The 23,581-nt window shown below is 53.1% G+C and overlaps 1 protein-coding gene across 2 annotated transcripts in view; it reads left to right on the top strand.

The window, feature by feature from the left end:
- The first annotated feature begins 4,462 nt into the window (after positions 1–4,462).
- The window catches only part of SULT4A1 (sulfotransferase family 4A member 1), a 33,236-nt gene continuing 14,117 nt past the window's right edge, over positions 4,463–23,581 (top strand). The window contains exons 1-3 of one of the 2 annotated variants that reach the window (XM_061418793.1): positions 4,463–4,690; positions 21,373–21,503; positions 22,685–22,765. In XM_061418793.1, coding sequence (XP_061274777.1) covers positions 4,522–4,690; positions 21,373–21,503; positions 22,685–22,765 — 381 coding nt within the window. In that variant the 5' untranslated portion in view covers positions 4,463–4,521. The remainder of the gene's footprint in view (positions 4,691–21,372; positions 21,504–22,684; positions 22,766–23,581) is intronic. The other variant, XR_009736737.1, reaches the window with a different exon arrangement.

Here is a 23,581-nt window from a genome sequence, read left to right as displayed (position 1 = left end):
TGTCTGTTTCTAGACTCTCTGTCCTGTTCCATTTATCTATATGTCTATGCTTATGCCAATCCCACTCTTTTGATTTCTAGCTTTAAGGTAAATAGATTTATAGTAAGTCTTGAAATCAAGTGCTGTGAGCATTCCAGCTCTGCTGTTCTTTTTGAAAATAGTTTTGACTAGTCTAGTGACCTTGCTTTTTTACATAGGTTTTAGAACTGGCTTGTTAATTTCTACAAAAGGGCCCATTGACACTTCTCTTGGGATTGCATAGACTCTACAGATGAATTTTGAAATATTTGAAATATTTTGAAATATTAGAAATAATTGTATCTTAACAATATTGAGTCTTCTAATTGATGACCAGGATATATGTCACCATTTCTTTAAATTTTACAAATTTATCTCATCAATGTTTCGTAGCTTTGTTGTATGAATCTTGCATATGTTTTCTTAGATTTATTCACAAGCATTTATTGTTTTTTGATGATACTGCAAACAGTATTTTTAAAATTTCAACTTTCAGTTGTTTATTGCTGGTATTTGATTTTTGTTTGCTGGTCCTGTGTCTTACGAGCTTGCTAAACTCATTTATTCAGTCTAGTAGCTTTTTTGGTAGGGTCCTCAGGCTCTTCTATATTAACAGAGATTTTTCTTTAGATTTCTATTCTAAAAATTAAGTCAAAAGAGAAGTTTCAAGAAGTAATACAACTGTGATAGGCAAGAATAACACCTCCCCACCCCCTCAAAAGATGTCCATGTCTTCCCAGAAACTGTGACTATATGTCAAAGGTAATTAAGGTTGCAGATGGAATTAAGCTTGCTAATCAGCTGACCTTAAAATAGATTACCCTGGATTATGTATTGGGAAGACCTAATATAATTATAAGGGATCTTAAAATGGAAGAGGGAGATCGAAGAAGAGTCAATGTCAGAGTAAAATGACGTGAGAAACAGTAAACCCAGTGTTGCTGACTTTGAAGAGGGAGGAAGGGACCATGAGCCCAGGAGTGCGGGCGGCCTCTAGTGGCTGGAAAAGGCAGAAAACTGGCTTCATCCTTAACCTCCAGAAAGGAATGGCGTTTTGCCAACACCCTTGATTTTAGCACAGTGACACCCACATTAGATATACAACCTACGGAACCGTAAGATAATAAATATGTATTGTTTTAAAGCCCCCGAGTTTGTGGTAATTCACTATAGCAGTGATAGAAAAAGAAGACAACAACGAATATGCACTGTCACCTACATTCACCAGTTGTAGCATTTGCCACATTTTCTTCTCTTTCAATGTATGTGTACACATTCGTGTTATAATTGTGTTGTTTCATAGAACTATTTGAAAATAAGTTGCAGACAGAATTCTACACTCCCAAATACTTCAGCATCTCCCTCTAAGAAAAAGAACATTCTCTTACATATCCACAGTACAGTTTTAAAGTTCATGAAATTTAAAATTAATACAATGCCGCCTAGTCACCTGGTCATGTTTGACTCTTTTGTGACCCCATGGACTGTAACCTGCCAAGCTCCTCTGTCCATGGGATTTCCTAGACAAGAATACTGGAGTGGGTTGCCATTTCCTTCCCCAGCGCATCTTCCCAACCCAGGGGTCAAATTCACGTCTCCCGTACGTACTGCAGGTGAGGGCTTCCCTGGTGGCTCAGTGGTAAAGAATCCACCTTTGATGCAGGAGACATCAGTTTGATCCCTGGGTCAGGAAGATCCCCTGGAGGAGGGCATGGCAACCCACTCCAGTATTCTTGCCTGGAGAATCCCATGGACAGAGGAGCCTGGTGCGTTACAGTCCATGGAGTGGCAAAGAGTCAGACACAACTAAAGTGACTGAGTATGCACACATGCACTGCTGGTGGGTTCTTTACTGCTGAGCCACCAGGAGATTCTGTCAATATTATATTACAATAATACAATATTACCAGCTTATCAAGAGTCCACATTCATATGTTGCAAATTGCCCCAAGAATGTCCTTTTCAATTATCTTTAGTCCTTTTATCTAGAACAAGTTCTTTCAACTTTTTTTTTGTCTTTCATGACATTGACATTTTTGAAGAGTACAGGCCAGTTGTTACACAGACTGTTCCTTTCCTTCAGTTTTGTATTCTGTCCTGATTTATTAGATCCAGGATATGAATTTTTGGTGGGAAAACCATGTAAGTGATTTGGGATCTTTAATGTGGTATGGAGTCCGCATCTAAATTTATATCCACATCTGTATTCATCTGTATTTATGCTTATATCATCATGTGACCATCACTAAAAGCAAGACATTAACACAATGTTTCCAATACTCTGGAGGGTAGTTTTGTGTCTTTGCCCAGTCAACCCCCTCTGCTGCCTCAAATTGAACACTTTTCTGACCTCTGATCATAGATTAGTTTTGTCCGTCCTTGAATTGTATACGGATAGAGTCATCCAACATACCACCTTTTATGTTTAGCTTCTTTTGTTCATCATTTTGACTGTGAAATTCACCTATATTGTTGCATACACCAATCGTTCTTTTTTAAATCACTGTATAGTAAGAATTCCATTGTATGAATATATCACAATTTATCCAGTCTAATGTTGATGGACATTTGAGTTGTTTCTAATTCTTGTCTAATAGGTACAAAGTGTTAATTTGTTCCTAATTTCAAGCTAGCTCCTGTGTTCTTTTGACCTAGCCCCATCATTTTTAATGGTTTCTTCTTCTGCCCCAAAGATATTTTAGGCTCATCTTATATCTTTGCCCAGCCCTGGAAGTGGCCTTCTCTCTGAGAAACTCTGGTTCCTTTTTGTGGGGAAGTATTTAGAAACCAAGATCTGGGCGCTGGCTCTGCCTGGTTTTGCTGGAATACAGTGCTTAAAGGCCTTTTCAGCAAAGATAAGGAATAGATTTTTAAAATAAATAATAAATTCATGAAATAGCTTAGATTCTAATCTAAAAGGACGGGGTTCCTCCTTGCTCTTCCATAGTGAGACCCTCACCTGAAACACCAGCTCGTTTATTTGCTCAGTTCCTCCAGCCTTTGGCTGCCTGTCTTTGTGCCATCACCTAATTGTTCTTAACGATATCTTGGTATTTGGGATCTTCTCTTGCATTTTTGTAAAGACATTCTCAAGCCCCCTGAATCAGAGTTAATGCTCTCTTTGCACATTTCATCCACCATGTACACATGGCCAATGTCCCCCTTGCCAGACTGTGAGTGTCTCAATCCTGGGGAAGAAGGAGAGAGAGAAGGTAGGTCCTATCCACCTGCGTTGCTCTGGATTCTTTTTTAAATTAATTAATTTATTTATTTAGCTATGCTGGGTCTTAGTTGTAGCTTGCGGGATCTTTGATCTTTGTGTGGCATGTGGGATCTAGTTCCCTGGCCAAGGATCGAACCTGGGTCTCCTGCATTGAGTGCAGAGTCTCAACCACTGGACCACCAGGGAAGTCCCACAGGTCTGAATTCTTGCTGGTATAATTATCTCTGTCCTCTCAACTGCAGTACCTAAAAGTAGAGAGTATCATTCCCTTTTCACAGTCAGAGACACTGAACCTGTGCAATAGCATTGTTTCTTAAAAAAAAATCACGAATGTACAGTGACTTAATTAAATGTTTTATTGCTAAAAATTGCTAACTATCATTTGACAATGCAAGATTGTCACAAATGTTCTATTTGTAAACAGCACAGCATCGGCAAAGCACAATAAAATGAGCTTTGCCTGTGTGTGTTTCTTGAGTGAATGGATGAGGGGTTGTTCTAAAACCTCTATAGAATTCAGTTGTTCTCTAATTGTAGTCTGCCTAAGAAGTATATTTTAAATACAGACTTGTGGAGCACTACCCCAAGGGTCCTGGGTATCATGAGTTCTGGGGTGGGCCCTGGAAATCTTCAATTAACAGATTTAACCCTTTCCTGCTCTCAGGATATTGTAAGCGTGTGATTCACAGGTCTTATTCTGATCTGAAATTGTCTTGGTTATTCACAAATGTAAGCTCCAAGGGGGCTGGGCTCTTGCCAGTATCACTGGTCTGGACCCTCGACCCGTGGCAGGTACAGATCAGAGGCTCCCTAAATATTTGTTGAATGAACGATGAATGAATCTCTCGGGTCATTGCTAGTTGCAGTGTTTATTGAGTTTGTGTTGAAGCTTTGCTGAAGGACAGAATCGCTGGAATCCCTGGGTTGGTTAACGTATGCGTGATGAAGGTGATGCGGACTACCGGCCTGGAGGAGGGCGGGGGAGGGGTCTTGGACGGCCCTCAGGGAGGGTGGGCGAGGGGTGGCTGGGGCGGGGCTCGGGCCATGACGTCGTGCCGCATCCACGCCGGCGTCGTGACGTCAAGACACGGAACGCCCCCGCCCTCCCGCGCCGGCTGGGGTGGAGCGCGGGCCGGGCGGCGCCGTGACGTCACGCCTGCGGAGGAGCGCCGTGACGTCACGCCTGCGGAGGAGCGCCGCGCGGCGGCTGTGGGGCGGCGGGCGAGAGCGCGGGGCGGCGGCGGCGGCGGGGCTGCGGGGCTGCGGGGCCGGGCGGCGGCATGGCGGAGAGCGAGGCGGAGACCCCCAGCACGCCGGGCGAGTTCGAGAGCAAGTACTTCGAGTTCCACGGCGTGCGGCTGCCGCCCTTTTGCCGCGGGAAGATGGAGGAGATCGCCAACTTCCCGGTGCGGCCCAGCGACGTGTGGATCGTCACCTACCCCAAGTCCGGTGAGTCCTGCGCGGACCCCGCCCCGGCTGGCTCTGCGGCGCGCCGGCGTGGACCCTGCGGCCCGCGCCCTGGGAGGCGGGGGGCCGACTGGGGGTGGGGGGCCGAGGGCGGGGGCGCGATGCCTGGAGCCCGACAGGGCGGGGTGGGGGTGGTCGGCCGGGGGTTTGGGGGGAAACCAGGTGTTTGGAGGTTGAGCCCCGGTGTCCGTGGCCAGGTGGCGTCCTGTGGGGATGGAGCCTTGTTTGGCGGCGGAGCTGCCAGGCAGACAGGCCCAGGCCCGCCACCCTTCCCTGCCTTCCCTCCCGATGTCCAGCTGGCTGTGTGACCTTGGACAGTCACTCAATCTCTCTGTTCTTGGGTTCGGTTCAGCCCTTTGATGAGCGCCAAGTCCTGGTGATGATCTTGGGGAGGGGGTGAAACGGGGCGTCAGGGCTGTGTTGGTGATGATCTTGGGGAGGGGGTGAAATGGGGCATCAGGGCTGCGTGCTTCCCTCATTTCCTGCGTGGGCACTGGCTGGGGGATGGGACTGGCCCGTGCCCAGAGTGCAGTGTCCGATGCGTCCCCCCTGATTCAGGGCCGCCTCCTTCACCCTGCTATATCTTGGCGTCTGGGACCCAGGGCAGTCACATTTCCTAGCATTAGGATGTCACTTTCATGACTGCTGTGTGAAGTCCAGGTGATCGTTCCCACTTCCACTCTATGGTGGGCACTGAGGCTCAGAGAGGGGAGGTTGCTCGCCCAAGGTCACACAGCTGCTGAGCAGGAGGAGCTGAGATTTAAGGCCAGGCGGGTGTGCATATGCCCAGGACCTGATGTAAGAGATTTTTGATGTAGTGCCTCTTCTGAGGTTTGTAGGGAAAAGGGGCAACTTTCCTGTTTGAACATTCCTGCGGGTTTCCGTTGTTGCCGCTGTCCTGAAGAGAGAGGGATTCACTGCTCTGAACCCAGACAGTGCAGTGCGTCTTTGGCCTGGTGTCCGGGGTGGTGGCCTTGAGGTCGCGTGGTCGGAGGAACAGGCTGGCAGGTTGCTGGCAGAGCCCGTAGGCTTGGCTGTCCTTGCTGCGCAGGGTCCCAGATGCCCAGGGGGTAGGCCTGGTCCTCCCAGGAAGGCTGAGGAAGGGGCTTGTGAGTGGAGGGGTGGAGAGGAGTCTGGAGGCACTGCTGGGCTGTCTTTGGAAAGAAGGAAAGGAAGTGTGGGGATTCACAATTGGTCAGATTTTAGAGCCAGGGATGTCATTCATATATATAAGACCCCCAGCTGGGTGTGGGCGGGAGAGCACTTCGCTTCCCTCCTGTTATGTGGGATCACTGAAGGCTGAAAATGGCCTCCTGTCTGTTTAGGGCAGGGTCTGCCTACCTCTGAATTATGAAAAATGTGGGCACCCTTGAGGATTTTGGAGTGGCAGATGGACAGTTGTGGTTCTCTGTTACACCCCTCCATTTCGTGAGCAGGAGACGGTGGCTGAGAAGCTGGGCCGCTGGCAGGCTGGGGAGGCCCCGGGCATAGAGCTTGCTTGAAAGGCACGGCCCTGAAGCTTGTGGGGAGGCTTTAGACGGGCCCAGTGTTGGAGGCCTGCTGGGGTTCTGTAGGGACCTGGCTGGGCACCTTGATGGGAATGAGGTGTTAGTTTAAAGAAGTTTTCTGGATAACCAAACCTCACATCTTGTTTGTAACTTGCATCTTTCAAAGATAAAAACATGTCCTTCTGAGTTTCCTCTCAGAAGGAGAGCAAAGATTGGCTCTTCCCTTCGGAAACAGAGAACCCAGCTCGGCCAGAGATCCTGGTGTGGGGTCCCTTTGCACACAGCCTGAAAGAGCCTCCTTTTCAAAGCTTAAAATTATTTTTCCCCTTATGGTCTTTCCAGGCCCTTACTGTTTCTCCATCTGCCCCCTGCTGGCTCCTTTTGCCTTTTACCTGCGGACCGGGCAGCCTGAGATGGTGCTAGTGGTAAAAAAAAAAAAACCAAAAAACCGCCTGCCAATGCAGGAGACGTAAGAGATGTGGATTTGACCCGTGGGTCAGGAATATCCCCTGGGAAAGGCATGGCAACCCCCTCCAGTATTCTTGCCTGGAGAATCCCATGGACAGAGGAGCCCACCGGGCTACAGTCCATGGGGTTGCAAAGAGTCAGACACGACTGAACAACACAAACCCATTTTAAGGGCTTCCCTGGTGACTCAATGGCAAAGAATCCACCTGCCAATATAGGAGACTCGGGTTTGATCTCTGGGTAGGGAAGACCCGCCCTGGAGAAGGAAATGGCGACCCACTCCAGTATTCTTCCCTGGAGAATCCCATGGACGGAGGACCCTGGCGGGCTACAGTCTATGGGGTCGCAGAGAGCTGGACACGTCTGAAGCGACTGAGCATGTGCACGGGCAGCCTGAAGATGCCCTTGTTCGAACTGTGTGTGAGCCAGAGGGAAAGGACATTAGTAGCGCTCAGCTGACGACCTGCCATGCTCCGTGCTTTGTCACTTACAAAGGCCTGTGTTCATGGCAGTAAGCTGTCTGCAGACCTCTCTGACCAGAGGTGGTCTCCATTTCAGAAGTCCGACACAGAAACTCTGGGAGGTGAAGTGGCTCGCCCAAGCTCAAGTGCCTGGGACGAGGCTTGTTTGAGTTGACGGCAGGCCTGGGATGAAGCAGCAGCAGAGTGTCACGGGTTTGTGTAGACCAGTATCTGCTGTTCCTTTTTTGCTTTCCTCCTGGTTCTTAGCCTTCACCCAGCCCACCCTGCTTGTCCATGTCGTGGGGTGGTGACAGGAAAAGTGAGACGTTTTCTCAGGAAGGACGACCTTGCTGAGACCAGTGCTTCTGGAGGTCCCATGTCCTCTCAGCCCCCACTGCCTGTAAAGTTCATTACTCAAAATGATCCCAGAGGGGCCTGAAGAATTGGTCCCCCATATCTAGTTTTCACTCAACCAAAGACGGCACACCCTCGAGGTCCTCTCCAGTGGCATCTGGTGTGGCAGGAGGAGCTGCCTGGGGGCAGGATCTGGGTTCCCTTGGGTCCCCCACCCCACCCCGGGCAGTTGCCCTCAGGTGATTCCCCTGCTGTGAAATCCACATGGTGAACCACGCAGTCACAGAGGCGGCTTCTGCCCCCGGGCCCTTGAAGGGGCTGTTACTTTGAACGCAGGCCAGGTGTAGTTTGCCTGGGCCCTCGGAGTGGTGAAGTGGCCCCTTGGCGAATCCCGTGTGCCCGGCGCTCTGCCGTGTCAATCCAGAGGCTCAGAGAAGGCAGGAACTAGCTCAGAGTCACATAGCAGCTGAGGGACAGTCAGGTCTGATCTGTCCTCTGGTCCACAGCCAGTTTCGCCCCTGCCCCTCTGGAGGAGGGAGCTGGACTCAGGCCCCAAGGAGGAGGGAGGATCCCACCTTCTCTCCCCTGCCCTGGGGTGGAAGTCTCAGGATGCTTCAGGGTTTTAGGGGTTTTGTCAGAGTTCTGAGTCCTGGGCCACGGGGACTTCAGTCGGCCCACTTCACGATTCCATTCCTTTCCTGTCCCCGCCTCCCTGCTTCCTCCTCCCCACCAGGAGTGGGTCTGCAGGAGGCTCTGGCTTGGACATTGAGAGCCTGGCTTTGGAGCCTGCGTTTGAGCGCAGCTGTGCTACTCACCTGCTGGCTGGCCCTGGGCAGGTGAGACTACGGGCCTGAGCTGCGCTGCCCTCAAGGATGGGAGAGGCCGCCTCGGCGCCTTGCTGGAGGCGGATGAGGATGAGTGGGGTGATGAGCCGGGGCTTCTGCCTGGACCGGATGTGCCATAAGCAGAGGGCAGGGTGTCGTCAATGCCAGCTTTCACTCCCTGAGCACCCGTGGCGCCCAGACCTTTCCTTGGGGCTGGGCATGCAGAGAAAAGTCCCACTGGGTGCCTGTCTTCAGTGAGTGCTGTGTCTGCCAGGGGACGGATGGCTCCAGTGTGGGCCCAAGGGACCCCTTGGGGGGGGTCATCGTGAACTTGCAGGTGGCCCCAGGGCCCCTGTCCACCCTGCCTCCTCTGGTGGGGAACGTCTGATGGGAGAGGTCATAACAATCGGACCCTGCTCCTCTCCACAGTACTCCAGTACTTCTAGAACTTTTCTGTGTTTCTGACATTGGAGCTCAGGTGACAGGTTAGGACTGTGCTGTCTTAATTCGGGAGCCTCTAGTTCCCAGGGGGGTATCGAAGTTTAAGGAATTGAAATAAAATCATAGGGATTCAGTTCCTCAGTAGCACTGGCCACACTCCACAAGCTCAGGAGCTGCACGTGGCTAGTGGTCATCGCGCTGGACAGCAGGGCTTTAGCTGTTTCCATCGTCACGGAGGTCCTGCGGGACGGCGCCAGTTTGCGCTGTGACCCCACGCTGGGAGCCCTGGTGCCTTCAGTGTCCGGGGACCCTCCTCGCTGTCCAGTGTTGACGGTCCTTCTTTCTTACAGCCTCTGGTCCCAGGGTCTCTCTCTCTCTCTCTCTCTCTTTAGTTTTTAAGTCGTGTCCGACTCTTGGAACCCCATGGACTGTAGCCCGCCAGGCTCCTCCTCTGTCCATGGGATTCTCTAGGCAAGAATACTGGAGTGGATTGCCATTTCCTTCTCCAGAGGATCTCCCTGACCCAGGGATCGAACCGGGGTCTCCTGCATTGCAGGTGACTTCTTTACTGACTGAGCCATGAGGGAAGCCCAGGGTGTCCGGTGTTAAATCCAATCTTGTCTGGGCGACGTCTGTCCGCGAAGCCGTGGAGATCACGTGGGCTCTGGAATGTGCTCCTTGGCTCGACCTGGGCATCCCCGCTCCTGGTTTTTCTTTCCTTTGGCTCCCACCCGTCTTGAAGTGCACCCCTGTTCTCTGGTCACTGGTGGGGGGCAGGGGGCAGTGAGTCACTCCCAGGGGGATGGGAGACCCTGGCCCAACTCCAGCCCTATCACTGTGTGACTTCAATTTGCTCTTGAAAAATGAGAGGATTAGACCTGATGGGTTCACGTAAGTCTTAAGCGTTAAGACCCCCCCCTGGGGCGGGGGGCCCCACAGGCCCTAGGCTGGATGATCTTTGGCTGAGAGCGTCCCCAGGCCCGGGAGATGGGCGCAGGGAGTGTCGTGAACGCAGCCCTCAAGGAGCTCACTTGGACACTGGAAAGCCAGGCTCCTCATGCTGACAGCTGCCCGACGGGCCAGGGTGCTCATTCTCGGGGGTCAGGTCAGGGGCCCAGGAAGAGGGGCTCTGAGGAGGAGGGTGCAGGGGGGCTGCATGGAGGAGGTGGCGGGACCTGGCCGTGAGAGTTGGTGGGGCCTCCCCGTCCATCGTGTTTGAGCCTCGGAGCAGCTTCGTGTTCTTTGTTGTTGCCTCTCTTGGATAGAAACAGGCCCCCTGAGGGGCAAGGGCGGTGTCAGCACCCGAGGATGCAGGTTTGACTTGCGGACGGTGGGGAGGAGCCAGCCCCAGAAGACCTGGACAGAGGGACAGCAGTGACCTGGCCTCGGTTCTGGGCTGGATGCTCCCAGGTTTCCAGGGATGGTTATCATGTTCCCCCAGCCTGGGGAGGAGACTGCCCTCAAATCCAGATCTGGAAGCAGGCTAGGAAGTTTTGGGGAGGAACTCGCCACCCACCCTGAGCTCACGTTTGTGCCAAGATCAGAGTCAGCATCCCTGCCTTCCAGCTCCAGGGTGATGAGTGACCCCCAGCTAGCACCTGCTTACCCGCTTCCCTGAAGACATCCCCAGAGGCTTGGTTCCAGATGACTTGTCGCCTTCCTCTGTCCTTCCCTCCCTCTCCCTTGCCTCCTCCCTCTTCCTTCTCTTTGCTCTGACTCCAGCTGTTCGCTCATACTCGAGAGGGCTTGGCTTTGGGGAATGAGGTGGCTGGTCCCAAGAGCCAGGGTTAGCTGGGGGAGCAGTCTTCTCATCACCCTATGAGACCTGGAATGAAAGCCTCCAGAGGAACCCACAAGGTTCTGGAGGAAGACAAGAGCAGGGCCACTGGGACGAGCATCTGCTGACACTCGTGGAATTAGGAGGAGGCCCCGAGCCCGCTCTGAGCTCCAGGGTCTCATGGGGCTCCTTACCTCTGCTTCCTCCGAGGCAGTGAGGACTGCCATCCCCCGCCCCCACATGCACCTCCTTACTGTGCTTCTGTGGCTCCTCCCCCCAGGAAGTGCTCAAACCTGCCCACCCCTCTTGGCCCTGCTGCAGTCTCGGGAGCCTTCCTCTCTCACCTGGACTGTTATGTGGCCTGCCTCCTGGGTTCACCTTTCACTCTGCAGCCAAAGTGACCTCTTAGGAACGCCAGAGCACGCCCTCGAGGGTTCGATCTCTCCCCCAAATCCGCCATGGCCTTCAGGCAGCGGTGAAGTCCACCCCGTAGCCGTCCTCTGGTGGTCAGCTGTCCTGCCCTTACTCACCAGCACGGTGAGCACGCTGGCTGTCCTTCCCTCCAGCCTGGCTGCCTCTGTCTGGGATGCTCCTGCCTTCCCTTGCCTTCTTCTCCCTTTCCCTCCCCTCTGATTACCTGATGTGGACCTCTGTTTCCAGAACGCCTCTCATCTGTTCACTGTGGGACTGAGCATCCTCCTGTGCCCCCCGCTCCCACCTCTCAGGACTTCAGAGGTGCCATGCCCTTGTCTGCTGGCTCACATCACTTCTGCTGAAAAGTCAGCTGAAATTCTTTGTTCCTTTTGGAATGGATCTTTTTTCCCCCTTCTGGTGGCCTTTGAGGTGTTCTCTTTGTCTTTGGTTTTCAGCGCTTGGATATTAGGTGTCCAGATATATATATATTTTTAGGGGAGGAGGATGCTTATTCTGCTTGGGGTTCCTGAGCATCTCAGTGCTGTGCTTTGATGCCTTTCCTTATTTTGGAAGAATTCTCAGTCACCACTGCAACTATTTCTGGTGTCCCATTCTCTCTTCTTCTTTTCAGATGCCAATTACATATGTGTTAGATGGTTTGATACTGTCCTATAGCTCTTGGACATTCTATTTTTTCACCCTGTTTCTCTCTTTGCATCTCAGTTTGGGTAACTTCTGTTGGTCAGTCTTCAGGTTGACTGACCTTTCCACTGTATCAGGTATACTGATGGGCCCACTGAAAGCATTCTATATTTCCATTATTGTGTTTTTATTTTTTCTCTAGCATTTCCGTTGTGGTTTCCATCTCTCTGCTGAAATATTCATCTGTTTATGCTTGTTGTCCATCTTCTCCATGAAATCCTTCAACATTTGAGACAGAATCCTTTAATATCCTCTGAGTCTGATTCTGTTGATTGTCTCCTGACTGGGATTTTTTTTTTTGGTGGTTTTTTTTTTTTTTTTTTTTTTGATGTGTACTACTCTTTGACTGAATGCTGGACTCTGTGCCAGCATTAGAGACTGGAATCATTTTGAAAGGTTGTTGCTGAACCTCGAAAAGATGCCGGGATTCTTGGCCTCCGGAGGAGAAGAATTCAATCTGGGGCCAGAGACGAGGCTTGATCGCTCAGAGCTTTTGTGTAATAATGTTTTATTAAAGTGTAAAGGAGATAGACAAAGCTTCTGACATAGACATCAGAAGGGGGCAGAAAGAGTACCCGCTTGCTAGTGTTAGCAGTGGAGTTATACACTCTCCAGTGAATCCAAAGAATGTCTGGAGGTTGTAAAGACCTCACCAGACCTACTCCTTAACTTACATTTTAAGATAACAGAATTAGCCAGAAGGTTTAATCCAGAGACTGTGCTCAGGCAGGATACATTCAGTCAGTTCAGTCACTTAGTCCTGTCCAATTCTTTGCGACCCCATGAATCGCAGCACGCCAGGCCTCCCTGTCCATCACCAACTCCCAGAGTTCACTCAGACTCACGTCCATCAAGTCAATGATGCCGTCCAGCCATCTCATCCTCTGTCGTCCCCTTCTCCTCCTGCCCCCAATCCCTCCCAGCATCAGAGTCTTTTCCAATGAGTCAACTCTTCGCATGAGGTGGCCAAAGTACTGGAGTTTCAGCTTTAGCATCATTCCTCCCAAAGAACACCCAGGACTGATCTCCTTCAGAATGGACTGGTTGGATCTCCTTGCAGTCCAACGGACTCTCAAGAGTCTTCTCCAACACCACAGTTCAAAAGCATCAATTCTTCGGCGCTCAGCCTTCTTCACAGTCCAACTCTCACATCCATACATGACCACAGGAAAAACCATAGCCTTGACTAGACGGACCTTTTTTGGCAAAGTAATGTCTCTGCTTTTGAATTGCTATCTAGGTTGGTCAAAACTTTCTTTCCAAGGAGTAAGCGTCTTTTAATTTCATGCATGCAATCACTATCTGCAGTGATTTTGGAGCCCAGAAAAATAAGTCTGACACTGTCTCCACTGTTTTCCCATCTATTTCCCATGAAGTGATGGGACCAGATGCCATGATCTTAGTTTTCTGAATGTTGAGCTTTAAGCCAACGTTTTCACTCTCCTGTTTCACTTTCATTAAGAGGCTCTTTAGTTCTTCTTTACTTTCTGCCATAAGGGTGGTATCATCTGCATATCTCAGGTTATTGATATTTCTCCCGGCAATCTTGATTCCAGCTTGTGCTTCTTCCAGCCCAGCATTTCTCATGATATACTCTGCATATAACTTAAATAAGCAAGGTGACAATATACAGCCTTGACATACTCCTTTTCCTATTTGGAACCAGTCTGTTGTTCCATGTCCAGTTCTAACTGTTACTTCCTGACCTGCATACAGGTTTCTCAAGAGGCAGGTCAGGTGGTCTGGTATTCCCATCTCTTTCAGAAATTTTCCAGTTTATTGTGATCCACACAGTCAAAGGCTTTGGCATAGTCAGTAAAGCAGAAATAAATGTTTTTCTGGAAATCTCTTGCTTTTTCAGTTATCCAGCAGATGTTGGCAATTCGATCGATCTCTGGTTCCTCTGCCTTTTCTAAAACCAGCTTGAACAGCAGGAAGTTCATGGTTCACATATTGCTGAAGCCTGGCTTGGAGAATTTTGAGCATTACTTTACTAGCGTGTGAGATGAGTGCAATTGTGCGGTAGTTTGAGCATTCTTTGGCATTGCCTTTCTTTGGGATTGGAATGAAAACTGACCTTTTCCAGTCCTGTGGCCACTGCTGAGTTTTCCAAATTTGCTGGCATATTGAGTGCAGCACTTTCACAGCATCATCTTTCAGGATTTGAAATAGCTCAACTGGAATTCCATCACCTCCAGTAGCTTTGTTCATAGTGATACTTTCTAAGCCCCACTTGACTTCACATTCCAGGATGTCTGGCTCTAGGTGAGTGATCACACCATCGTGATTATCTGAGTTGTGAAGATTTTTTTGTACAGTTCTTCCGTGTATTCTTGCCACCTCTTCTTAATATCTTCTGCTTCTGTTAGGTCCATACCATTTCTGTCCTTTATCGAGCCCATCTTTGCATGAAATGTTCCCTTGGTATCTCTAATTTTCTTGAAGAAATCTCTAGTCCTTCCCATTCTGTTGTTTTCCTCTATTTCTTTGCATTGATCGCCAAGGAAGGCTTTCTTATCTCTCCTTGCTATTCTTTGGAACTCTGCATTCAGATGCTTATATCTTTCCTTTTCTCCTTTGCTTTTCGCTTCTCTCCTTTTCACAGCTATTTGTAAGGCCTCCCCAGACAGCCATTTTGCTTTTTTTGCATTTCTTTTCCACGGGGATGGTCTTGCTTCCTGTCTCCTGTACAATGTCACGAACCTCTGTCCATAGTTCATCAGGCACTCTATAATCCTAAGGAATGTAGAGGAAAAAGTTCGTCCTTTCTTCCTCCTTGAGAATTCCAGACCCCTCTCTCCTTGGGGACCCCTAGACTTCTTATAAACCTGCCTAGGAAATGACTCTCTCAATTTGTATTGATGCTTTGAAATCAGCCTGTCTCTTCTTGGCAGGCCATTAGTGTAGGCACTGAGTCAGTCTGGTAGGAACTGGGCTGTGTCTGAGTTCTGTTATCTCTCTGGTCGCTTGAGTGTTAACCCCGTAGCATCAGCTGTGCTTCGCGTGGCGGGGCTGGTGCTGAGGCCCTTTCCCCAGTGTTCCTGTCCTGTTGTCCAGGTGCTAGGTTGTGTTTGGACCTACTGGTTAGCACAAGGGGCTTCCTCCACTGTCTCCCGGAGTTTGCTCAGATTCATGTCCATTGAGTCAGTGATGCCATCTAACCATCTCATCCTCTGCTGCCCCAATCTTTTGCCTGCAGTCTTTCCCAGCCCTACCTTCAGCATTTGGTCTGAATCTTAAGAGGGGTTTCTCCCCATACCCTGTCCCCTCCCTCAAGGGTGGACAGCTGGTACTTGTTGCTCTGTTACTGGCTGAGAGAGGAGGGTTTTGAGGGCGTTGCCTGGTCCAGCTGCAGCCTTAGGTAGGCTCTGGGTTTCTTGGTCTTGATGGAACTTTCTCAGTGATGCCCTCTAGTGGCTGCCAACTCAGCCTTGATGGTGGGTCTTGTGCGGGAAAGAGTTTCACATCGCTCTTTCTGCGTTTGGGGTCTTCGGATCCCAGGGACGGGCTCTGCCCTGCCCATAGGGCCAGAGCTCTTTTCTTTCACCCAGTGTCCAGCCACGGTGGGTCTTCACCAGCACCTGGGGTTGGGGCGGAGCAGCAGGTTTTGCTGCCCCTCCTCCAGTGGCTTAATGCTTTCTTCCCATAGAGGAGGAGGGTTCCAGGAGGTTTTCTGTTTTCCTGGGGGAGCTATACTGACCCCAGCTGTGGCACCTTTGTGTCCGGTGCCTGCAGAGCGCCCACGGGGTGGACTGAGCACAGGTGCTCGTCCCTGTGTCCTCTTCAGACCTCATTACATGATGACCAGGAGTAGGAAGCTCTGAGCCCCTGGGAGGAGGAGTGCGATGACTGTGGATTTCGGAAGCTCAATGTTAGCTGACTTAGCAGCTAGAGAACCTAATGCCAGCAGAGGGGAGGGCAGCAGGTACGTGGACCCTTTCACTGCAGGGCCCAGGAGTCGTACACTGTGCCCCTTGGAGGAGTTTGAAGGCAGGAGGCTGTTGCAAAGACAGGCAGGTTTCTTTGGGGGAAGTGGGTCCAGAAGAGGCCATGGAGTTGGGACTGTCACACACAGCAATAGGGTGGGATACAGTGCTGAGTCGGAAATGGACATCAGGTGAAGACCGCAACGTCACCCTCTTGCTCGGCTCTTCTGGGATGCCTGTGGTCCAGCAGGGCAGAGTGGAGGCGTCTCCTCTGGAGAAATTGACCCCAAAGCGAAGACTTAGAAATGCTCCCACACGGGCATCTGCTGTCATAGTTGTGAGGGTGCTGGGCTGGGCTGCACTCAAACATGTGAGGCCCTGCGGTCAGTAGGTGCGTTCACCGCAGAGAGCTGTGTCCTGGGGCTTGTTCTCACCTGTGGGTGGACTCAAGGTCTCCAGATCTTAGCATCTCCCAACAGGAAGGACAGAGACCTGCCAAAAGGAGACAAAAAGCAGCAAAAGGCACTCAGCAGAATCCAACACAATGTGCAGAGCAGAAGAAAACCTAAAAAAAGAACCACCCTGGCACTCTTGACTCTGTTCCACTGTAAGAGAGTGAAGTCAGGTATGCTCTTGGTGAAGAAAGCAGTCACACCAGGAATGAGCAAGTAAGGATCCTGAAAGAACTCTTGGAATTAAAAACATTGTAGCTGAAATTTTTAAAACTCAGCTGTGAGGTTTGGATGGTGAAGCAGAGCAAATGTCCCGGAAAGTGGAACAGAAATTGTTACAAATTGATGACAAGTGGGAGCAAAGAGGTAGGAAAAGTAGAAGATCTCAGAGTTCCAGAAAGAGGGAATAGCGACAGCGGGAGAAAGTTACTGGAAGTCAGGATTTCCAGACTGGAGCTTGAGTTAAAGGCCCCCTCGTGCCTCAATGTGCCTCCAGGCACCACGAATAAGAGACCTGGCTGAAGCACTTAACTGTGAAATTTCAGAGAAGATCGCAAAGCTTCCAGAGATAAGAATGGGCCACATTCAAGGGACGAGGAACCAGGACCTCAGACTTCTCAGCACAGCGCTGGCAGCTGGAAGATGGGAACAGTGCATTCAGGGTCCCCCGCCTGGAATCCTATACCCAGCTCAACCAGCCGTCCTGAGCGAGGTAGAATCAGGCGCTTGTCATCAGGCTCCGGCTCATAGAGGGTGGGCTCTGCCGCAGTGCATGGGGACACCAGGGGGCACACGGATGGAAGATTGGGTCCCTCCTGCCCCACGGAGACACGGGGAGACATTTGTGGGGTGCCGGGGGGCAGGGCACGACCCTCAGAGATCCATGGGGTGTGAGCGCAGCCCCTGTGTTTGGCTGTGTGTGGGGTGTTTGCCAGGAATAATTATCTAGAGTCGGGCAAGGAATTGTTAACAGGCACATAAAACAGTGAGCGAGCAAGCAAAGGAAACACAGTGAGCGAGGAAGCGCTACCACTACACTCCGTACTTTGGATTAGACCGAGAATTGTGCCAAGACCGTGTGGGGGAGAGAAGCCTGCAGGAAGGAAGGCGGCTCAGTCAGAAGTCAGTAACCCATCAGAACGTACAGACGTGAAATAACAGTGTAAGCACGTCAGAAACTGGAGGGTAAGAGAAGAATCAGCAGGGCTTTGCTGTGTTCACAGGAGTGGGGTGGGGAGGGGCGTGAGATTTCTGACCTCAGTCTTTTGACTCTTTTTTAAATTTATTTTTGACTTCTGATCGCCCTTGCTGCGTGCGGGCTTTCTCTAGTTGCGTTGAGCATGGGGGCCTCCTCTTCCTGGTGGCTCAGACTTAGATGCCCCTCGGCTGGTGGAGTCTTCCCGGACCAGAAATCGAATTTGCGTCCCCTGCATCGGCAGGCGGGTTCTTAACCCCTGGACCGCCAGGGAAGTCCTCTCCTAACTTTTAAACCAGGTGTACACGTGTGATCTTCGGTAAAGTATAAAAATAAAAAGAACAGAATTCCAAGGTTTCCCAGCCCCAGGATCCTGGCGCCTGGGGGTCCAGTTCCGACTGGCTCCAACCGTGGCGTGCTGGTCTGTCCTGTCCCCAAGGGTTCCGGTGGGAATCTTGACGGGCTCTGCCCCAGCCGCCCCAGGGAGTTCCACCCGAAACCTCAGTGTTCTCTGCCGGTCAGAGTCACTGCCGCTGCCTCAGAGCCGCCTGGGAGCAGTTTCCCTGCCGTCAGCAGAAGCACGCCTGTGAGCCATTGACTCGCATCTGTTGACTTGAAAACGAGCTGCTGGAAAGCGTGTGGCTCGTGTTACTCCCGCCTGGCCAGTCCCGTGTATCCCTGGGTTGAAAGCCTGGCTCTCCTCCACCTCACCTTGAATTTGCTGGGCGGCGGGTTGGCCTCCTGGGCACCTCTCCCCAGGGGGATCAGATGCAGAGGGGTAGCGGGGAGGGGGCTGAGGCCCAGCTTCACCCCCACCTGCTTTTGCCCATCCCGTCCGGGTGGCTGGCTGTGGCCCCCCTGTGCTCCCCCAGGGGTGCTGGAGAGGCCGTCGGTGTAGGGCTGTGGTTCCCACCACTCCAGGGGTCGCTCTCCCCTCCCCAGCTCTGTGACCTTGGCCCGGAACCTGAACCCTGAGCTTCCTTATCCACCCGGGGGTGCTTGTCAACCCTGCCTCGGCCGTGTCAGGCCTTGCCCCGGGTGTCACCCATCAGCCCATCTTCGCGGGAAGGCGGCCTGGCTTGGGGTGCAAGGAGGCTGAGGTATTTCCGATGTGAGCAGTCCAGGTGAGCGGTGCCCACAGGTGTTAGGGGATGTGACCTGGGGTGACAGGAGGCGGGGGTCCAGCTTCTCCCTGGAGCCCAGGACAGGGCACACCCTTGCCAGCCACCTTGGTGTGAGCGCTGTGAGACCTGTGCTGGCCTCCTGGCCCCCCGAACGATACCTGGGTTGTTCTGGGCCGCTGAGTTGGTGGTAATTGGTTACAGCTGCTGTAGAAACTAGTAACACGACGCAGCCTTGCTCCCTGCCCACGTGAGCTGCCCCCCGTCAGCTCCCCAGCGGCGCCCAGAGTGCTGCGTGCAGCCGGACAGGAAGCCCAGGGTGCCCGGTGCCCCCAGGGCTAGGGAGACTTGGAGGGTCCAGGGAGGCCTCTGAGTGGTGGTCCAAAGCGCAAGTCCAAGGTGACTAGGCAGAAGGGCAGCCCGTAGCAGGCCTGGGCCCTGGGTGCTGGGTGCAGAGGGTGGTGGAGAAGGCTGGCTGCAGCACAAAGGGCCAGAGCCAGGGAGAGGAGGCCACAGGCTGAGCAGGACGGTGTCACTGGACGTGAGAACAGCAGGCAGGGCCTGGGCCCGGGGTTCCCGGCCACAGTAGCCAGGAGAGTGGATGGATGGGCTGGGCAGGGGGGACACCTCGGTGGCGGGACTTGGAGGTGCCAGTGGGCAGGGGAGGCGCCAGGTGGAGAGCTTGCAGAGCCGGGGCTGCCTGCAGGGCCTGCATTTGGACTTCGGTTGAGGGGCTTTGTCTGGACCCTGGTGGTGACTGCCTGGTAGAGTCATCATCCCCGGTCGCTCTTTTCCGTGGTGGTTTGGTCACATCCGGCTGGCCTGGGGTCACCAGGGGCCGTTGCCCGAGCTGATCCTGGGTCCCCCACTCCCCGTCCTCCCTGGTGCCTGGCAGGGGCATGGTGTGCCCTCCTGAGCTGGAGACGGGAGGGCCAAGCGGTGCCCCACCAGGAAATGGACTTACAGGGCTGCCCTGGAGAGGGGGCTGCGAGGGACAGGCTGCAGAGAGCTTCCTGTGGGCTCTAACGAGGCTGGCCTTCCGGCTCAGCTCCTTAATGGAGGCACGGATGGAGCTTGTGAAATTGCTGTGTCGATATTGATGTTAGACGTACTAATGTGCAGGAATGGCCGTCTGGGTCATGCCTGTGGGGGCTCCTGGGGTGGGGGTGGGAGCACTAAACGTAGATCCTGAAGAACTCCTTGGTGGTGGTGGTTTGGCCGCTTAGTCGCGGACTGTAGCCTGCCAGGCTCCTCTGTCCATTAGATTTCCCAGGCACGAATACTGGAGTGGGTTGCCATTTCCTCCTCCAGGGAATATTCCCAACCCAGCAATCAAACTCACGTCTCCTGCACTGCAGGCAGATTCTTTACCATTGAACCACCAGGGAAGCCTGAAGACCTCCTTGGGAGGAAACTGCTCAGGGTCTGATTTCTAAGGGTAACCCCCCAGTTCCCACCCCCACTCTCCCCGCCTGCCCCACCCAAGTGCAGCTGCCTTGAGCTGCTGGGTGGATGGGCCTCGGCAGGAGGAATAGGCGGATGGGAGCCACACACTGGCGCTGTGACCTTGGGCCATTAGGCCTCAGGAACCTCCCCTCTAAATGGGGTGGTGGTCCCCACGTCTCAGGCTGGAGGGCAGCCGCAGCCATGGAGCAGACTCCTTTGGCGTCTCGCTCACTGTGCCCAGCATCGTGTCTGGACCCAGCCCTGCCGGGCGCTGCGGCCCTTTGTGGCTCCTGTCGTCCGAGTCTCGGGGCTGATTCATTCATCCTGCTGCTCAGCGACGCTTCCGTGGTTTCCAAGGTTTGCTCCTCTGAGGACCACTGCAGGGCTGTTCTGGTCTGTGTCTCTCAGCATGGTCCTGGCTGCTGTTGTTCCTCAGTTGCCGAGTCGTGTCTGACTTTTTGCGATCCCATGGACTGCAGCACACCAGGCCTTTCTGTCCCTCACCATCTCCCAGGGTTTGCCCAAGTCCATGTCCATTGCATCGGTGATGCCATCTCATCCCCTGATGCCCTCTTCTCCTTCTGCCCTCAATCTTTCCCAGCGTCAGGGACTTTTCCAGTGAACCAGCTGTTCAGCATCAGATGGCCAAAATACTGGAGTTTCGACCTCAGCATCAGTCCTTCCAATGAGTATTCAGGGTTGATGTCCCTTAAGATTAACTGGTTTGATCTCCTTGCTGTCCAAGGGACTCTCAAGAGTCTCCTCCAGCACCACAGTTTGAAGGCATCAATTCTTCAGCACTCTGCCTTCTTTACAGTCCATCTCTCATAACTGTAGGTGACCACTGGGAAGACCATAGCCTCAACTACAGGGACCTTTGTTGGCAGAGTAATGTCTCTGCTTTTTCAGCACACTGTCTAGGTTTGTTGTGGTTTCCCTGCCAAGAAGCAAATGTCTTCTGATTTCTTGGCTGCAGTCACCATCCGTGGTGATTTTGGAGCCCAAGAAGAGGAGATCTGTCACTGCTTCTGCCTTTTGCTCCTCTGAGGAACTGTGGGGCTGTTCCGGTCGATGTCTCTCGGTGTTGTCCTGGTACATTTCTCGTTACAGGTCAGACCCGTGTTTCGCTTTAGTAGATACCAGGAGACATGGTTTTCACTGTAAATAATTGACTGGCCAGTCGTTCCCCTGGACCCTCATCACTCCTGGGTAAATGGAAATTCAGGTTCTGGAAGCCCAGGACTGAGATCACGTGCTCATCACAGTCCTCGGGTGCTTGGGGGAGGCAGGCACCGCGCGTCCTGTTCACCCCTCATGGCGGCCTCGAGAAATCTCCTGTCTGCATTCGGTGCTGGCAAGACAGGAGCTCAGAAAGGCCGGCTCAGCCACAGTCACCCTGAGAGGTGGCATCGAGGCAGCCAGTGTTCCTCCATTTGACTCAGGACACTGCCAAGACCTCCCCACAAAACCTGCAACCCTTCAGCCCTTTCCTGGGGCGGTCGGTGCTCCCCTGAGAGCAGGGCTTGCCCTTGGGCTTCCTTCCAGGCACCCCCTCACCAGCTTCTCTCCCTCCAGGCACCAGCTTGCTGCAGGAAGTGGTCTACTTGGTGAGCCAGGGGGCCGACCCTGATGAGATCGGCTTGATGAACATTGACGAGCAGCTCCCGGTCCTGGAGTACCCGCAACCAGGCCTGGACATCATCAAGGTGGGCTCGGTGCAGGCGTCACAGCCTACATGAGCCCCTTGGGGGCCTTCCTGTGGTTGCTCCCGAGGGGTTCCTGGGGCCCCTTTGGTTAGAAGGAAAACAGCAAGCTCCTGGGATCCCAGGTGGCCGGCAGGGAGAGACTGCCAGCCTGAGCTGGTGACGGTGACCCTGGAACCGAACCAGAGGGTGACAGGGGGTGACTTTGAGGAGGAAAGGAGGCAGCTGCTGGGAGTAGGGGGGAAGGTGGGGTGAGGGGCCTCCTCCTGTGGTTCGTCCTGCCTGTTGTGGGGACTGGGTAGGATGTGTTTGCATCATAAATACTTGGTACCAAGAGTGAAACAAACATCCCCGAGTCCCGTCTGGCCCACCCCTCATGTTACCTGGGTTTTTTTCTCTGCACTCTCCCCACTCTCCCCTCCGCCACCTCTCAGTTCAGGCCTCACTGCCCGCATAGCCCCTCCCTGTCCATTCTTCTGTGAGATGGGCATTCTGAAGCTCTGAGAGCACCCCCACACCCCCAGGTCAGCGTTCGCATTGCCGCTGGCCGAGCCCTGCTGTGGAGCCGGGTGGGCGCCTGCTGCTGCTGCCCTGCTCCTGGCCTTGGGGTTCCACCCAGAACTGAGCTGACCCTGTGACGTCAGAGCCCTTGCAGCACTTGGAGCCCACAGGACAGGAAAACCGAGGGTCCTAGTGGTCGAACAGTGGCCCCTCCGGACAGGAGCAATGTGGACAGGCTAGGGCCTGTCGGCGGGGACCCCTGAGTCAGGGCCTGGGGGCGGAGCGCTGGCCGATGGAGGGGCCAGGGGTGGCCAGGAACAGCGGGGAGCCCCGCGCTGAGACCACTGCAGAGCCCAGCGGCCCCCCTCCCTGTGCTTTTGTTTCCTCCGTGGCCCTTCATGGCCCGTCTGCGGCCGCTCTTGGCTGCTACAGTCTGCAGCCTGCCCTCATGTCCTCTGAGCAGACCCCTGCTGGTACACTTAGACTCAGGCTGTTGGTACTTGTGTCTGGCTCATGTCTGCCCGCCAGGGTCCAGCCTGGGCAGGGCTGGGGGTCGTATCTCAGGGAGACGTTTCTGGGGCAGGGGTGCTGGTCCTGACTCGTCCGAGGCCCCATTGGGCCCCGGGCTGGTCAGAAAGTCTGCGGGTCGTCCTCTGACCGCCTCCCCTCTCTGCCTGCCACAGGAGCTGACATCTCCCCGCCTCATCAAAAGCCACCTCCCCTACCGCTTCCTGCCCTCCGACCTCCACAACGGCGATTCCAAGGTAACCCTGGCTCCCTGCTGCTCCCATCCGCTCCCCACTCCTGGAACCGGGGACACCTGTGCCAGGCCAAACTGGGGCCTGTCACAGGCACGGGCTCCCAGAGAGCCTCGGTGGGGTGGGGTCCCCGGAGCGATGTCCTGGAGCCTTGTCGCTAGTGTTTTATATCCACGTTGCTTATCTGGGTTCTTCCTCACAGTTGAACTTGACCAGCCAGGGCTCAGCCTCTGCCTGTTTAAGACCTAAGGACTCACGGCTGCTTTCATTGTCTCTGCTTTTTTCTGTGTTCTCAACTGCATGAGATGTTTGAGGTCTATAGTTCTCATCACCAGGAGGGTCAGGACCATAATTTTTCTGTCTTCTGCTGATTTTAAAGTAGTGCTAGCGACACCGCAGCGTTCATAGCAGCCCAGTGTCCAGTCGCCAGGCTGTGGAAGCACCCTCAGCGCCTGTCACCAGATGAATGGGTATGAGAGGTCTGGTAGATGTGTACAGTGGAAGACCATTCAGCCATAGAAAGAGAAGGGCATTCTGCCACTTGAAGGACAAATACTGTTTGGTATCACGTTATATGGCTTTTTCAGTGGAATCTGAAAAACTGCAACAATCTAGTGAATGTAATAAAAGCGACCAGACTCAAAGATACAAAGAAAACCAGTGGTTACCAGTGGGGAGAGGGAAGCCGGCAGGGCAAGATAGGAATGGGGACTAAGGGATACAAACTGTTACATAAAATGGACATGAACTTGGGCAAACTCTGGGAGATGGTGAGGGACAGGGAGGCCTGGCGTGCTGCAGTCCATGGGGTCGCAAAGAGTC

Source organism: Bos javanicus, chromosome 5 (genome assembly GCF_032452875.1).
Source record: "Bos javanicus breed banteng chromosome 5, ARS-OSU_banteng_1.0, whole genome shotgun sequence".
Taxonomy (NCBI): domain Eukaryota; kingdom Metazoa; phylum Chordata; class Mammalia; order Artiodactyla; family Bovidae; genus Bos; species Bos javanicus.
Note: the sequence above shows the minus strand (reverse complement) of the source record. Positions and strands in the feature narration are given on the sequence as shown.